Source organism: Phoca vitulina, unplaced genomic scaffold (assembly GCF_004348235.1).
Source record: "Phoca vitulina isolate PV1807 unplaced genomic scaffold, GSC_HSeal_1.0 scaffold5, whole genome shotgun sequence".
NCBI classification, from domain to species: domain Eukaryota; kingdom Metazoa; phylum Chordata; class Mammalia; order Carnivora; family Phocidae; genus Phoca; species Phoca vitulina.
In genome coordinates this window covers 28,104,954-28,122,386 of record NW_022589708.1, presented here as the reverse complement: position 1 = coordinate 28,122,386, position 17,433 = coordinate 28,104,954, and the positions used below count along the sequence as shown (strand labels likewise).

Here is a 17,433-nt window from a genome sequence, read left to right as displayed (position 1 = left end):
TTAGTTTTAGATTATGTGAAAATGTATTTATTACAGTATTTTGCTGTTTTATACCTTCCCAGTTTGCTTTATTCATCTAGCATATTTTAAAGATTGGTCTAGGATGATTCATACAGATCTGATTTATCAATTTAAAATATTGAATTGTGTTATAAAATCATGGAATAATACTCATTTTCTACTGGCAGACAGCTGTTTTCATCTTGCTGTTACAAATAGTACTGCTGTGAGCATTCTTGTACATGTATCTTAATGTCCAAGTGTGAGAGTTTTCTAGCGTTGATATCTGGAAGTAGAATTATTGCATCCTACACACCTTCAGCCTTCCTAGGAGTTGCCAAACTGCTCTTCAAGGCAGTTGAGTGAATTCAGACTCTTAATTAGTTTGAGTCCCAACTCTATCCTTTCTAACAGTTTTTGCTCTTTTCCTTATTAGGAATATTTTCTTTTTTTTATTAATAATTTATATTCCTCATGTAATACTGTTTTACTTATTTTGTCCAATAAAGTTTGTTTTCCTAGAGTTTTCATTTCTACTAACCTTTATCAAAAGATCACCCCCTTTATGACCTATTTTTGGTTTTGTACCTATATTCTTTTGTAGTAAATTATTTTTTGCTGAATAAAAATCTTGTGTATGACTATTTGTTACTGCTCTGTGCTCTAAGTCACTGATGCTTCTTCTATCAGTGTATGCAGAGTCTCAGGTAGTTTATCTCTAATTCAGTGACCTCAGTGACCTTAACTTTGCTAACTCATTGATTTTGTTGTGGGAGAGGATAGCTGCTTGTGATTTTTGTGACTTTCTTTGTTGTTGGCTATCTTTTTAAAAATTTTTTTTTAAAGATTTTTATTTATTTATTTGACAGAGAGAGAGAGTACAAGTAGGCAGAGAGGCAGGCAGAGGGAGAGGGAGAAGCAGGCTCCCTACTGAGCAGGGAGCCCGATGCAGGACTCGATCCCGGACCCTGGGATCACGACCTGAGCCAAAGGCAGCCACTTAACCGACTGAGCCACCCAGGCTCCCCAGTTGTTGGCTGTCTTATCTAGCTGTGATAAGAAGGGCTGTCTCTAGTGTAGTTGTTCTAAAGACTTGGGTGTGTGGAGTTGGAATTTATTTTCTTGTTTAGGATGTATAATTTCAGTGATTTTTTTTTTTTTTTTAAACATGGTTTGATTTAGTAAGCTTTTGGGCCCAACATTTGCTTATTAAGTTATGGTGAGTGCCCATAAAGTTGAATGATTAAATAAATATTTCAGGTTTCCACTATGTATAAAGCACCGAGGAAAATGTAGAAATAAATGAGGATGATTCTTGATCTTGAGATGGTCAGTATGCATCCATTAGTTGACTAGGCTCCCTACCCCATTTTGATAGAAGAAGAACTTTGGGAGGCATGGAAGACAGTGTATTTTATGTGAAGTCTATTGGAAGCTCTAAACTCGGGTAACTGTTTTAGGAGATACCAGGATGAATAAAGCATACTTCCTAAATTTCAGAAAGTTATAATCTGATTGGGAAGGTAGAAACATTCCCAAATCTAATTAGAGGTTCCCAAGGATCTCTAAGTCCTCAGGGCATCATGAAGCACAGTACAAACTTGCAAGAGGTAGTTTCCTGGAAGGAAATAGTTGCAATTAGAATTTATTAGCTCTTGTTTTTCATTTTTGTGCCTAAATAGTTTTGCTTTTAAAAGCTCTTGATGTTCATATTCTGATTGCCAGAAGGGCTTATTTCATGTCTGATGACATGTATCTTGATGTTTTTATTTTAATGTCTGAGATCTCAGTTCTTTATTATAAAGCATACTCCTTAGCCAGTTTTGCTTTTTAAACTTTACCAGATACCACATTTGCTGACTTATTTTGGTGCGTGCAAATCAGAAAATCTATTAGTGTGTTCTTATTTAATTTGATTAAGGAAACAGGAATAAAACATTTCACTACAAGTTACCATTATATTATCAATGGCAATATATTATCATTATATTATCAATGCCTATGTTAGATAGAATACTAGTATGTTAGCTTGTAAAAATCAGACCATTGGAATATTTTGAAAACCGAGGATTTGAATAGTTCATCAATTAAAACATTAAAATTTTTTTCCTGCTTTTTAAAAATGCATAGGACTACCTTCTCCATTGGAGTTTCTAAATTATGATCCCTAAGACACTTAAGGAAATCTTTTTTTAAAGATCTTACTATTTTATTATTTATATTTATATTTTATATTTACTTATTTTATTATTATGCAGCCACTGTGGAAAACAGTATGGAGATTCTTCAAAGAATTAAAAGTAGAACTACCATATGAACCAGCAGTCTTGACTTGTGGGCATATATTCAAAAGTACTGAAATTAAGATCTCTAAGAGATATCTGCACTCCCATGTTCATTTTAAAATTATTCACAATTATCATTTAGTTTAGATGGCAAACTTTTTTTTAAAGATTTTATTTATTTATTTGACACAGAGAGACAGCGAGAGAGGGAACACAAGCAGGGGGAGCGCAAGAGGGAGAAGCAGGCTTCCCGCTGAGCAGGGAGCCCGATGCGGGGCTTGATCCCAGGACTCCGGGATCATGGCCAGAGCCAAAGGCAGCTGCTCAACTGACTGAGCCACCCAGGCACCCCAACACTTAAGGAAATCTTAAATGCTGGAATTGCTGTGCATCTTTGTTTCTAAGAAAGCATAATTGATTGGGGCGCCTGGGTGGCTCAGTCGTTAAGCGTCTGCCTTCGGCTCAGGTCATGATCCCAGGGTTCTGGGATCGAGCCCCACATCGGGCTCCCTGCTCAGTGGGAAGCCTGCTTCTCCCTCTCCCACTCCCCTGCTTGTGTTCCTGCTCTCACTATCTCTCTCTCTGTCAAATAAATAAATAAAATCTTTAAAAAAAAAAAAAGCATAATTGATTGATGTAGTGTTCCATGATTGTTTGCGTATAATACCCAGTGCTCCATTCAATACGTGCCCTCTTAAATACCCATCACCAGGCTAACCCATCCCCCCAGCCCCCTCCCCTCTAGAACCCTCAGCATAATTTAATGGAAGGCGGATTTGTCTCAGGAATTATTATCTGTGTTACTCTAGACGAATAATAAAAAGTGCTATGGGTGTTTCCTCAGCTGTGTTAAGGAAGGAGAAGAGGGTCTCCTCTTTCTCCCAACTGCATCTGTTTTTTTCTAGTCATCAGTTCTCCCCCCACCATTTACAACAGCTTTGGGTATACTTTAAGTGGATCATCTTAGGTTATCTTATTGCCCACCCTTGCCGCAGGCACCCTGCCCAGCAGGAAGTCCATGCTGGTTGGGAACCAGTTGCTTGCCAAAGGAGAGAATCATCCTGACTGATGACTGATGTAGTCTAGTCAGTCAGGGTCTGGTCCTTGAGTGGGGTAGGTTCCATCCTACCTAAATTACTGTGAATCTGTAATGAAAGAGGGATGGAAGAGATTTTAGAAAGACAATCACATGTCTACCACAGATACCCTAAATGCTTAAGACCACAGTATAATCACTAACAGATCTCAAAAAGCTACTTGTGATGAAGTCAAGATACTATAGAGACAGAAATTCAAGTTAGTGGCCGGACATTGAAAAAAGCAACCTTTATAAAGCAAACCTAAAATATTGTTACATGTAACATATTTTGGTATAAAACTGCAAATATGAGGCTGAACATCTTCTTCTGATGAACTGTATAGACATTTATGGCATATATTATGGTCTTTTCACACTAAATTGAAGTGAGCTAGATTGTTAGATAGGAGACTTTGAGAAGGTATGTGAAGGCTGACAAGCAGTGCCCTGAAGACCGACATCCTTAGATGAAAGAAAGTAACAAATTATAGAAATGATTCCTGAGATGAAGGAAAGTAATGAGAACGCACCAATCCAGCACACTCAAGTATTTTTCTCTCCTTCTGTCCCCCCCCCCCCTTTTTTTTGAGGACTATGAGATCAAGCAAGCTGTTAATAGTCTGTGTTAAGATCATAATGACGTATTGATAAGGAGATAGACTTGTAGGACACATTTGTAATAGGTACATATTAGGTAAGATCTGTGTAAGCTAAATAGAATTTTGAAAAAAATCTTATTTATAACAATTTAAGAATTAGGTCACACATTTGTTATTAATTAAAGAGCTATGAATGCAACTAATGAGGGTACCCTATAGGACCCTTCAAATTGGAGCGTCTGGGTGGCTCAGTCGGTTAAGTGTCTGCCTTTGGCTCAGGTCATGGTCCCAGGGTCCTGGAACTGAGCTCCGCGTCAGGCTCCCTGCTCAGCGGAGAGCCTGCTTCTCCCTCTCCCTCTCCCTCTGCCTGTCACTCTGCTTACTTGTGCTCTCTGTCAAATAAATAAATAAAATCTTAAAAAAAATATAACCCTTCATATTAAAGAGGGAATCTTAGGGTCTAGTATATTTACATTGCAACTTTAGCATATAAAAAGGAATTTAACCGGAGGGTAAGTGCTTTTGAAAATAGAAATTTATAAAATCTTTATCCCATCTCTTTAGCTTCTTTGTTCTTTGCTGGTCTTTGGGTTGTAAATATGCTCCAACTTTTTGTCCTTTGTCTTAGTTAATTAGTAACTAGCTCTTAAAGACTTCAAAGTACATAGGTTAGCAAGGTTATTCTCTCTCGAGGCTTCCATTTTACACTCTTTGACTGGACATATCTTGCATTTCTTTTTTTTTATTATTTTATTTTGATAGTGTTCAACAAGACAGATCCTCCACTTTTTTTTAAAACTCTTATGCAGCTTGGAAAACAGATTGTAAATGAATGATTACATAAATAATAGTTGCTGTGATAGGTACTCTGAAGAATAGGGTGCTTTAAGATTACATCAGAGTCCTACTAATCTTTTTTTTTTTTTTTTTTTGATGTAGTGTTCCATGATTCATTGTTTGTGTATAACACCCAGTGGTCCATGTAATACGTGCTCTCCTTAATACCCATCACTGGGCTAGCCCATCCCTTCACCCCACTCCTCTCTAAAACCCTCAGTTCGCTTCTCAGAGTCCATAGTCTCTCATGTTCATCTCCCCCTTCGATTTCCCCCCTTTCATTTAGCTCACTAGAGTCCTAATCTACTTTTGGGAGACAGGAAAAGCTTTTGTGAGAACTTGATTTTAATCTGACATCTGAATGATGTGTACAAGTTAACTAGGCATGGAATGTGTGGTATTGAAGGGAAAGAATTGAACATATATATGAATTAATATTAACAAGTGCATGTACAGGTCTGAAGCTCAGAGAAGCAGTCTAGTCTGGCAGGATAAATTTTGTCTTCTGTTCTTTAATCATTCTATTGTCCCATTAATTATCCCTCTCCTTATTTTTCCTTAAAAAAACAGATACGGATTCTGTATTACATTCTTCAAATGTATATTTTTTGACTATAATTGCAGGTTGTGTTATTTTTAATAGAAAATTGCGTATACATAAACCCCAGGGAGCTATTGTAATGATATTATGTAAAATTTAAGTTGGAGAAAGCTTTTTATCATAGAATACAATGCTTACCCTTATTACCTCATTGCTTCTGAGATACACCAAGCCAGAAACTAGAGATTTCATTTTTTTGCATTTTGGGTTTATTAAAAATTAGAAATTTCAAATTATGTTTAGTGTGAAAAATTCAAGTAGTAGAGAACGATGAAGTCTCTCTCCCCACCTACAGCTCTTTCCTGTTTCTTGCTTATCTTTCCAGAAATTTTGATTGCATATATGTATTACACAAATAATATCTCTCACTATTTTAAACATTCAGTTACACTGTATATACTCTTTTGTGTGTGTGTGTTTTTTTTTTTCAGTTGATATGTTGTGAGCAGACAATAGCAATTTTAAAATGAAACAACCCTTATTTATTTAAAAGACCGCTTAGTTGTGCCTTGATAAAATATCTGATGACACTTGGTTTTAAACAGTTGTTTTGCAGACTTGTTCAGGTGGTGGAGCATCTGGAGCTCATGGTACTTTTTGTGGAGCACCATGAAATAATGATATTCTTTCATACTAAGAAGAAAGGTTTTACTTGCAGAAATATATTTATAATATGAAATATAAAGCCAAACCAGAATTCTGTACTTTAAAGAGAAGAAACTGAAAACTAGGCATGATTGCCAACTCACAGTTTCTTTTTAATTAATATTCATTTGTTGCTTATACAGTCTTCCCTAATTGTTTATATTTTTGCTTTATCATAAGCTAGCTTTCATTTGTGGAAAAATGTCCAGAGACAGTGAAGTTTTAGTAGAAATATCCCTAAAACTAAGGCAGTTCTGTTAATTTACTTAATAGTATGTTTATGTACATTAGGAAGACTGCTGTAATTTAGTTTTATTGGTAGAAAATCTAGCTTCATTTGCCAAGCAGCAGTGCTTTGTGGGAACCTATCTTCTGAGCATATTGGTTTAGATCACTTGGGCTCTCTGCAGGGATTTCTTAGCTCCTGCTGTTACCTTTCCCTAGCAGCATAGATAAGATAGCTCACTTTCTTCTTGGGTGATTAAAATGGGTAGATTAACTCTACCAATTGATTTTATTGCAACTCTAATCTGTTTTTTCCTCTAATTTAGGTGTTAAATAAACCAACATAGAATGATAGAGACTACCATAGGTTTTCACTAGAGCCTTATCATCTTAGAGTTTAAAGGAGCCCTTGTTATCTATTAATATCATACAAAGGGCAAAAATCCCATTATATGTAGGTTGACCATTCAATTTTCTTGAGAATGAAAGGGGTGGAGAAAATGCTAAATTGAGTGGTGCCCTGAAATAATAGGTGTAAAGTAGGACTGTCCTGGGAAAAACAGCTGTAATGGTCATCCTAGTTATACAGCAGCCTTGCCATCTAAAATCTGCCTGAAGGTATTTGTTGCCCTACAGAAAATCTAGTGTTCTAATAATTTAAAAGATCTAATGAAAAAAAAAAAGATCTAATTAAAATTTTAAAGGTCTTTTATTTAGTTAAAATTTAACTCCTTGCAACTAGAACTGTTCTTCTCAGTTTTGTTTTCTGGTACTAAATGTAGTCAGAATATGGCAGTATACAAAATACATTAGCTCTTCACATACCTTTTTTTTTTAACAACTTAAAATTTTTTTTTTTTTCAAACACTGCTCGTTGAACAACACTTTATAGTACATCCATACATTCTCATTTGGGTGTGTTTAGAAAACATTTAGTGAGGTCTCTGGCTTCTCAAAAGCAAAGCTTACAGTTATTAATCTTTTATCATCTTAAGATAGAATGAAGTGCTACAGCAAAGGAGAGCTGACAATTAAAGGAAACGAAACTGTAGTTTATACATGGGAAGGCTGGACTTCCAGCCAGACTTAATCATAATGCTTATGGTTTTCTTACCATTAAAAGTAATCGATATACATCAAGCAAAGACGAACTACAGATAGATTTAAGACAGCCAGCCCTCTTGTCATCCTTTTATCCTTCAGGCTAAAAAATGGTGGCTCTATATGCAACTTTTCGTCACCCTGGTTACTATAGTGAAGACATATTTTAGTTTTCATGTGCTGTTGCCCATGTTTTTTCCAGGAGGCTCAAAAATAGAACAAGCTAGGAAGATAATTTTTGAGGTGATGTGTGGACAGGACACAGAGCCACATTCATTATTGTATATATGTAGTTCCCACCACATTTATCTCTGCCCCCCCTTTTTTTGCTATTTATGATAATCCTGAAAGAATGTAAAATAGAACCATTGCACAGCATGATTAAGGAAAAATTTCCACAGAGGGCATTGTTTAATTTGATGGACATGTAGTTTGATTTGAACTTTTGAATGAATTTAGTTGAAAGACAACCAAAGTAGGTTAATTTATAGAGGCACCAAAGATATCAAAATTAAAAAGTTGACTTTTGGAAGTTCTCTGTTACAGTGGGTAGAGATTATTGACTGAGTTATTGGGTTTTACTGCTGATACATGGCAGATGTTCACTGTGTATTATAATTTTTTAAAAATAAAACTGTGAAGTGTGAGATAGGGCAGTTGAAATAATTTAGGGTGTGTTTTACAAGTACCAAAGCTTTACTTCTGAGATCATATGTAAAAGTATCTGTAGTTACTCTTTTTTGTTTTTAAAGATTTTATTTATTTATTTGCGAGAGAGAGAGAGAGCAGGAGCAGGGTCAGAGGGAGAGGGAGAAGCAGACTCCCTGCTGAGCAGGGAGCCCGTAGCAGGGCTTGATCCCAGGAACCCAGGATCACGACCTGAGCTGAAGGCAGACGCTTAACTGACTGAGCCACCCAGGTGCCCCTCTGTAATTACTCTTTTTATTGCAGTTATTTGAATACATTTTTTTTTTAAAGATTTATTTATTTTAGAGAGAAAGGGAGCTTGCAAGCAAGGGGAGGGTGCAGAGGAAGAGAGAGAATCCTCAAGCAGACTCCCTGCTGAGCCCAGTTGGGGCGGGGGAAAGCTCGATCCCAGGACCCCAAGATCATGACCTGAGCTGAAATCAAGAGTCAGCCACTTAACCGACTGAGCCACCCAGGCGCCCCTGAATACATTTTGAAGGTTTTAAAAATGAGTTGGTCATTCTGGGGAGCACATTTATGTATTTGATATGGTAGAGAGTATTTCTTGTGAGGAACCAGGGGAGAGCTATTTTGTCATACAGGATCTTTTTCTTTAGTACAGTTCATCCACATTTGCAGCATTAAGGGTAAGAGATGGAACAGTGATTTCCTTTTTTTGATACCATCACTGTTAATTGTTTAGTTGATAATGCTAAGTATATATCTATACTTTACTTTTATTTGCCTTAACTTGCTCATCTAACATTTTTGCTCTTTGAAGTATGATCAAAGATGACTAAGTTAGGAATTCTCCTGGGTACTTTGTTACATGAAACATGGAAGATGCTTGGTGATGCTGAGGCAGAGTGTAGCTAGTCAGGAGGGTGGTCATGTAGTGCCAACTTAGAAAACTGCTGCAGGTAAATACAAAGCTCATAGAAAATTCACTTTATGATTGTTTAACCTTAAAATTCAGTTTCTGTGAGTGAATTTTATTACCTAAACCTTGGTGCTATGGGAAAAAACCCTGTCTTACTAACTTGAGAAATGATTTTAGGTATGTTTATGCCAGTTCTGATAAAATATAATTTATGAACTCACAGAAGTATTGTGCTAGGGTGATCACTTACCAAGACAAATGCAAACAGCAGTGAAGTAAATTTTACTTTGCATGTTTTTAGAGGCAAATGAATGACCACTTATTGGACTGATAGCACCAAATTATTTCAGGCCACGAAATTAAGTCTATTAAACTAAAGGGGAAGAAGGAGGAAACTAGTATTTATTAAATGCTTTCTGTGTGCTAGGTGTTAATGCTAGATGCTTTCCAAATATCATTTTACAATTCTGTGAGGATTTTGGCTGCATTTAGAACTTATACTTAGAGACACTGAGGCACAGGGGTTTATCAAAGCTCCTAAAAGGCGGAGCAAGAATTTGCATGCTCTTTTTTTTTTTCCCACTACATCACAAAACTCAGATTTGTGTGTGTACAGATTTGCTCTGTGACAAAATTTATTTGGGGGATTATTTTTAACATTGACTTTCTTAAAGTACAAGAATAATTAAGATGTGAAAATTGAATAATGTTGAAGGCCTGTAGTGTTTCTTCAAACCAAGATTCTAGTGGATTTAAAAATGTCTTAAAAAATTTAATAACTCTTCTCCAAATATATCTAAGTACCTTTTTGATGAGTCACTTTTTAGAGTATTGATGCTTTTGGTTGACCTACAGTTAGCTTGCCTACATGTAGTTATTATCACCTCCTAACAAATGAGCATTTAAAAGATTACTTATAAATGAAGTAGGAAGTCTATATAGCCCTGCCACTTAGGTTTGATTCTTGGTCTGACCCTTCCTAGCTGTTTTGATGTCTGGCAAGTTACTTTAGGTGTCTACACTTTCAAGGTTGTCCCCCCCCCCCCCTCCATTTTATCTGTCAAATGGGGATAACGTTCTCTATTTTATAGATTTTTTGTGAGGATTAAATGAGTTAAATCTTGCACTTCCTGAGCTTTCAATAAATTTGTTGTGTTGAAGAACATCTTCCAGGATTTTATATACACATTGATTCATCTTGCTTTATAAGTAACTCCAAAATTTTGGACTTGAGAAAACCTCCTTAGAGTATTCTACATTTTTGGAATGTTTATTATTATTTCATTTTATTAATTCAGGTTACATTTTCAATTATTCTAGATACTAGTGTAATAGAAATGGTATTGTGGTTTAATTATTAGATGCTTTTCTTTGTAGTACACAGTGATTAATACATGGTAGTCAGTATTTACTGTAGGATTGAATGAATTTGAATCTATTTATAGTCATGATGTTTTTCTTTATAAATTCTTAATTTGAACTTCATTTTTTATTGTAAAGAAACTACCAAATCTGAATTTCTTAATGACTGCTTCAGTCTCTTACAAATTTTGTACATCTTTTTAAATGTTATTTTACTTTGTTTTTAACTAAAAGGTGATTCTTTGCCTGAAATAATCTTTAAAAATTTGCTTAAAAATTTTAAAAATAATAATCAGAATGACATTAATATTTCTTTTTTGTTGTTCTCTTAGCTTCACAATGAAGAAGATAATTCAGAGTCATCTGCTGTAGAGCAACCATCAACTTCAAATCCAGCACCGCAGAGCGTTCAGACTGCTCCTTCAGCATCGGTACTTGAAACGGACTCTTCTCCTCCACCTTATAGTAGTATTACTGTGGAAGTACCTACAACTTCAGGTATTATTTTTAGTATGAAATAACTAGTAATATTTTTAGTGACTCAAGTTTTTTTTTTTTTTAAACCAGTATGGTTTTATTTAATTATAGAGTCTCTTAAAGGCTTCCTGGTTTTATGATTTTTGTTTCAAAAAGGTTTTCCAAAGGATAGTTTATAAAATATTTACTCATATATTACTAGTCTCCTATTGTTTTCAAAAAAATTAAAAGTGTAAACTTTCTTATGCTTACTAGAATCTGTTTCCAGTGGAGTGGCATATTCCTTTTGGAAGAAATAAATAAATGTGTGTATATGTATATGAATTTATGTGTATATATAGATATACATTTATCTATAGATATATGCCTATGTGGTATATATATCTATATATACGTATATATTTGTGTTTGTGTATATCTACCTACATAGCTATAAAGCAAGGTGTTACTAATGCTGAGTGTGAGTGGGAATGTGGTATGTGTGAACGGAGGTGAAGAGTCTACATAATATAACCATATATACATGGTAATAATTCCTGGACACAAGGCAGTGTTTCCTGCTTCCTATTATTCATTTTATCCTCTCAGGTCATTCTAAAGAATTACCCTTATCTATTTCTCTGGTCACAATTTATATTTTCCCAGTACTGCTAAGTTAATCATCATATAATTTATTTTTTAGTTTTTACTTTTATTCCAGTATATATAGTTATAATACAGTGTTGTATTAGTTTCAGGTATACAATATAGTAATTTTTTTTTTTTTTTTTTTTAAAGATTTTATATATTTATTTGAGAGAGAGAATGAGAGAGAGCACATGAGAGCGGGGAGGGTCAGAGGGAGAAGCAGACTCCCTGCCGAGCAGGGAGCCCGATGCGGGACTCGATCCAGGGACTCCAGGATCATGACCTGAGCCGAAGGCAGTCGCTTAACCAACTGAGCCACCCAGACGCCCCTACAATGCAGTGATTTAAAAGTTCTGTATTTTACTCAGTGCTCATCATAATAAGTGTACTCTTCATCCCCTTCCTATTTCATTCATCCCTCTACTCACATCCCCTCTGCTAACCATCTGTTTGTTCTCTATGGGTAATCTGTTTTTTTTGTCTCTGTGTTTTCTTTCCTTTGTTTTGTTTCTTAAATTCCACATATGAGTGAAATTCTCTTGTATCTTGTCTTTCTCTGGCCAACTTATTTTGCTTAACATTGTACAGTCTAGCTCCACCCATCTTGTTGCAAATGGCAAGATTTCATTCTTTTTTAAAAAGCTGAGTAATATTCCATTTGTGTGTGTGTGTGTGTGTGTGTATTGTATCTTCTTTATCCACTCATCTATCGATGGACACTAGGGCTGCTTCCATAATTTGGCTATTGTAAATAATGTTATAATAAACACAGGGGTGTATATATCCTTTTGAATTAATGTTTTCATATTCTTTGGGTAAATACCCAGCAGTGTGATTACTGGATTGGGTAGTTCTATTTTTTTTTTGAAGATTTTATTTATTTATTTGAAAGAGAGAGAGAGAGAGAGAGAGTACAAGCAGAGGAAGCAGCAGAGGTAGAGGGAGAAGCAGATTCCCCACTGAGCAGGGAGCCTGATGCGGGGCTCGATCCCAAGAACCTGGGATCGTGACCTGAGCCAAAGGCAGGTGCTTAATAGACTGAGCCACCCAGGCACCCCAGGGTAGTTCTATTTTTAATTTTTTTAACCTCCATATTGTTTTCCAGAGTGGCTGCACTAGTTTGCATTCCCACCAGCAGTGCATGAGGGTTCCTTTTTCTCCACATCCTCACCAGCACTTGTTTCTTGAAGTTAATCATTATATAATTAAAAAAAACATTTAAAATATGTTTTTGTGTACTATTATAAATAACCTCTAAATATTTTATATATTCATTTTGAAACATTTTTTAAATCTGTTATAAAAAATGTTTTAATATTAAAAAACTCTTCACTAGAGTATTTCATCTTTATTTGTTATTCTGTAATTAGTATCATTATTCTCTTAAACCCTTGCCAGCTTTCTCTGGTTACCATTTCTGCCTCTACAGATTTTATCTAGACCATATGGGTTGTGTAAAAAGACCAAACCATTTACTATTTTCATTTACAATATTATGCAGTTACTGAAAATCATTTTCTTTATGAAGGTGTTCTCACTAATAAATTAGCAAATGCTTACTCCTTTTATTTGCATATAATGTTTATTTGATCAATATGCTTTTTTAGTGCCCAGTTTGACGGACTGTTTGACAGTTTTTATATTGATTTATAGTAGTTTTATTTGTCTTTGGATTAAATAGCTGGATTAGTGCTTGCTAAAATTTATTATGGGCTAAATTTTCTTCGTTATTCTGTAAGTTTCCAGAATATAGTTCAGTGAATTTGCTACCCTAGATTTAAAAAAAAAAAAAATCTATTTGATGATAGTCTTGAAGAAAGAAAATTAGTTGTTTTGCTGATGCTTGTGTTTGAATGATGGAATGCTAAGATTGAAATTGTAATTTTTTGTTGTGGCCACCATTGCCACTGCTGTGTAACAAGCCAAATGGAGTACAATAGCAAACATTGTTATTAGTTCTTATGGTTTTTGCGGTAGGCTAGACTCAATTATGCACTTTTCTCCCAGGATCTCATGTGGTTATCGTCTTCCGGTGATCTGGAGCTCAAGTCACCTTGACGGCTTCCTTATTAACATATTTGGCAGCTGATGCAGGCTTCAACTAGGGCCTCAGCTGGGACTGTTGGCCAGAACACCTGTATGTGGCCTCTTATTGTGGCCTGTGCTTCCTCACTGAATGGAGGCTGGGTTCCAAAAACAAGCATTCTGAAAGCCAGATAGAAGCTATATCACCTGTTATTGCACTGCTTCAGAAATCACACAGTGTCACATCTGCCACATTTGGTTTGTTAGAAGTGAATCACTAAGTTTAGTCTTCATTCAGGACAATTGAGGAATTAGTCTCCTCCTCTTGATAGGAAGAGTTTCAAAGAATAGAGTTAAGTTTCAGCACCGTCACAGCTGTCTACTGCCTTTTCCCCCATCACCAGACCTTTTCCTTTGTCACTCTTCATTTCAGTAAATGGCTCCAGGAGGCCAGAAACCTTGAAGTCATCTTTTTGGGACCTTATCACAAAATTACATGTTTTTTCTCCTGTAATTTTTGATGTAATTAAATATGTTATTAATAGATTTCTTTTTTTTCCTTTTTTTAAATTTTATTATGTTATGTTAATCACCATACATTCCATCATTAGTTTTTGATGTAGTGTTCCATGATTCATTGTTAGCGTATAACGCCCAGTGCTAAGCCAATCAGCTTCTGTATTCCTAGAATAAATTGTCACTGTGTTCTAATCTCTTCTGGATTTAGATTTGTTAATTTTTTTTTTTTTTTTTTAGAAGTTTTATAGTTTTATTAGTGGGATCTTTATGTACTATCCTTATGGTTTTAGTATAAATTTTGTGGAAACAACAAAGCATGAATTAGGAAGCTTCTCATTTTTCTGTGCTTTAGAATAGTTTTTTTTTTTTTTTTTAAAGATTTTATTTATGCATTTGAGAGAGAGAGCACAAGCAGAGGGAGAGACAGAGGGAGGGGGAGAAGCAGACTCCCTGCTGAGCTGGGAGCCTGACATGGGGCTTGATCCCAGGACCTGGAGTTCAGGACCTGGAGTTCATGACCGAGCTGAAGGCAAATGCTTAACCATCTGAGCCACCCAGGTACCCCTAGAATAGTTTTCATAATGGAGCATTGCCATTTTGAAAGGTTAGATAATTTTCAGTTGTAAGACAAGTGGAGCCTGCTACCTAGGTGTTCAGTTATTCTTATAATCTATGTGACTCCTGGTTTCAAATTTTTATTTTTACATCTGTACTAAAATGACTGTAATTGAGCACAAGAACTAAGTAGTTCTAGGAGTTTGTGTCTCTTTAATGAAAACCATTGATATTATTTTTCTTCAGCCTCTTAGTGTTGTATTTGAAGCATTGGCAGTACCAGTTTTCTATGATTATGTTTTTCAGTAGGTCACTTTCTTACTGGTTTTATAGATCTAGCATCAATAATAATAGTTGACATTTGTATAATGCCTTACAGTTTACAGAGTCCTCTTGAATACTCTTAAATTCTGTCATATAATAGCAAGTAATAGACTTGCTGGGTCAGTTTTATGGATGAGAAAGTAGAGCTTCATAAAGTGCTTAAGTGGTTTGCTTGAGGTCATACAGCTTACGGAGCTGGGACTGGAGCTCCTCAGACGTTACATTTTCTGGTTGAGAACCGCTGCCTTAAAGGGTAGACAGAAAATAAGTAAAATTAACCAGTGAAAATTAAAGCAGTAGCAAAATAGTGCTCCTTCCCAACTTTCATCTGTTATCGGATAAGATATTTTTGTCTGTCGTGGGAGTTAGAACTTTTCGAAAACTCACATATCTGTTGTTAATGTAAAAGATCTCTCTTCTTGGATAATGTATGTCATTGTTCCAGTTTTTAAATTTCTAATTTTAATGTTAGTGCCTTAAAATTCATAACTATTGCTTTCACTTAAATTTTTCTTCTATTCTAGTCTTCAGACCTAAGGAAATCTATTTACTTGACTCTGTGTCGTGTTTTTCATCTGAATAATAAGTCATTTCTAAGAATTTATGACTCCTGTGCCTTTTTGGTGGATAATGTTCAGTACTACACTGCTACTAGCATTGGATTAAAAATTGCCCAGCTTCAGATACTTAGGTCTTATTGACAGCATTAAAAAAGCTTATTTTAAAGTCAATATCCGTTAAAATACAATAGGAAAAATATTGTTAGAGTGAAATGTATTTTCATGTTGGAAATGTAAGAAATTCTGATGGAGAAAATGTACAAAAACTATAGGTAAAATGAGGAAATCACAGAACTGATGTCAAACATTATAGTATGGACTACTGAGAGAACCTACCTGTTTTTCACGGCAATGATTCTAGCATAAGTCTAATCAGTTTATTGACCTGTATGTATCATTTTACTTGTACCGCTCAAGTTGGTGATAAGTGATGCAGGTTTTTTTTTTTTAATTAGCATTCTGCACTTATTATTGTGTTACATTTCTGGAGATCATATTTCAAAAATAGTTTAAAAGTTGGGGAGGGAGAAATTCTTCATAAAAAGAAAATCTAAAAAACTAGGTAGATATGGGAAAAAAATGGGAAGAGAGGGACAAGAGTAAAAAAGAGCTAAAAATCATCAGTTTTTTTTTTTTTTTAGCAAAGAGAAATACTGAGTTTGCTGAAGAGATTCGGGCAGTTTCTTAAAACTGATGTGTAGAAAAATGAACCTCACATGTTACCAGAGCAGATACTGGGAATCAGGAAATCCCTGGGTTCTGCTACTTACTGGTTGTGCAATACTGGGCAAATTACTTCTCTGAACCTCAGAGTTGCTAGGATTAATGTATATAGAAGTGGCATATTAAATGGTTAGAACTATGTAAGGTTTATTATTCCTGATATTTCTACTTTTTGGCTGTGAGATTATGAGCAAGAAAATTAAATTCGTTGAGCATAGCCATAGGTACAGAGGATGCTCATATGTGGTGAGTTTCTCACTCCCCTTGTACACAGATGTTTAGAATTTCATTCTTGGTATTTTTATTTTGTATATCAGCCTTTAGGTGATATTTATCAGTCTTTTCCCTTTATAATAAATATGGGGCTAAACTAACATATACGGTTGTAGTAGTAATTTATATGTTACATAGCTTATAAAATAGGACTACAAAAAGCAGTAACAGTCTTTAGTGGCCTGTCGTAAATTATTAAATTATGGTTTTGGCTGTAAAACTTTTATTAAATAGTTTGTTTTAATGGTTATCCTTTTTTAATCCCTTTCTTCAGATACAGAAGTTTACAGTGAGTTTTATCTTGTGCCACCTCCCTACAGCGTCGCTACCTCCCTTCCTACGTACGATGAAGCTGAGAAGGCCAAGGCTGCCGCAATGGCAGCCGCAGCCGCAGAGACAGCTCAGAGGGTAAGGCAGGCTGGTTGCTCTCTTTTGAGAATATCGTTTTTAGTAATGTCAAAAATAGGTCTGAGTTTCAGAGTGTTTGTGCACATAGACTGTTTTTTAGTATCTTCTCTACTACTTCTTAGGTGGGTCGTCATTTTTTGGTGAAATTGGCACTCTCCTATCCATTCCTTTACCTCCTCATTTCTGTTTCTGTTTCTATTTATTTCTGTTTCTACCAATTTTCCTGTGTAGCCCATCGTAATTTGTGGGACTCCTGGTCCTTGTCTTTACCAGTACATTTTACATTTCCTAAGTCTTGATTTTCTCCTCTCATGTGCTTTCACCCCCATCCCCTGACTTCCTCACTCTAGATACTCCACCCCATAGACCTCTTCTCTGTTGATGTCCTTCTTTCCCTCCTCATATAGTTTAGATTCTGTGATCCATAATTATAATCATAAATTATCTTTTTCCCTACTCATTTGTATATATTAGCAGAGCCAGTCTAGTGACTCCATGAATGAACTCAGTGTAGGTTAAAAAGCACAGAGAAATAAGTTACAAGTTTTTAAATTATGTTTGTCAATTCACTTTGTGTGTATGTCCCCTTTTACACATCCCACCCTAGAATTTTTGAATGATACCTGTCCTTTCTGTCTTCTC

General features: G+C 35.4%; 1 protein-coding gene across 1 annotated transcript in view; it reads left to right on the top strand.

The window, feature by feature from the left end:
- NDFIP2 (Nedd4 family interacting protein 2) overlaps window positions 1–17,433 on the top strand; it is a 69,293-nt gene that overhangs the window by 22,633 nt on the left and 29,227 nt on the right. The window contains exons 2-3 of the mRNA XM_032402791.1: window positions 10,633–10,798; window positions 16,658–16,791. Of these exons, the coding sequence (XP_032258682.1) occupies window positions 10,633–10,798; window positions 16,658–16,791 (300 nt within the window). The remainder of the gene's footprint in view (window positions 1–10,632; window positions 10,799–16,657; window positions 16,792–17,433) is intronic.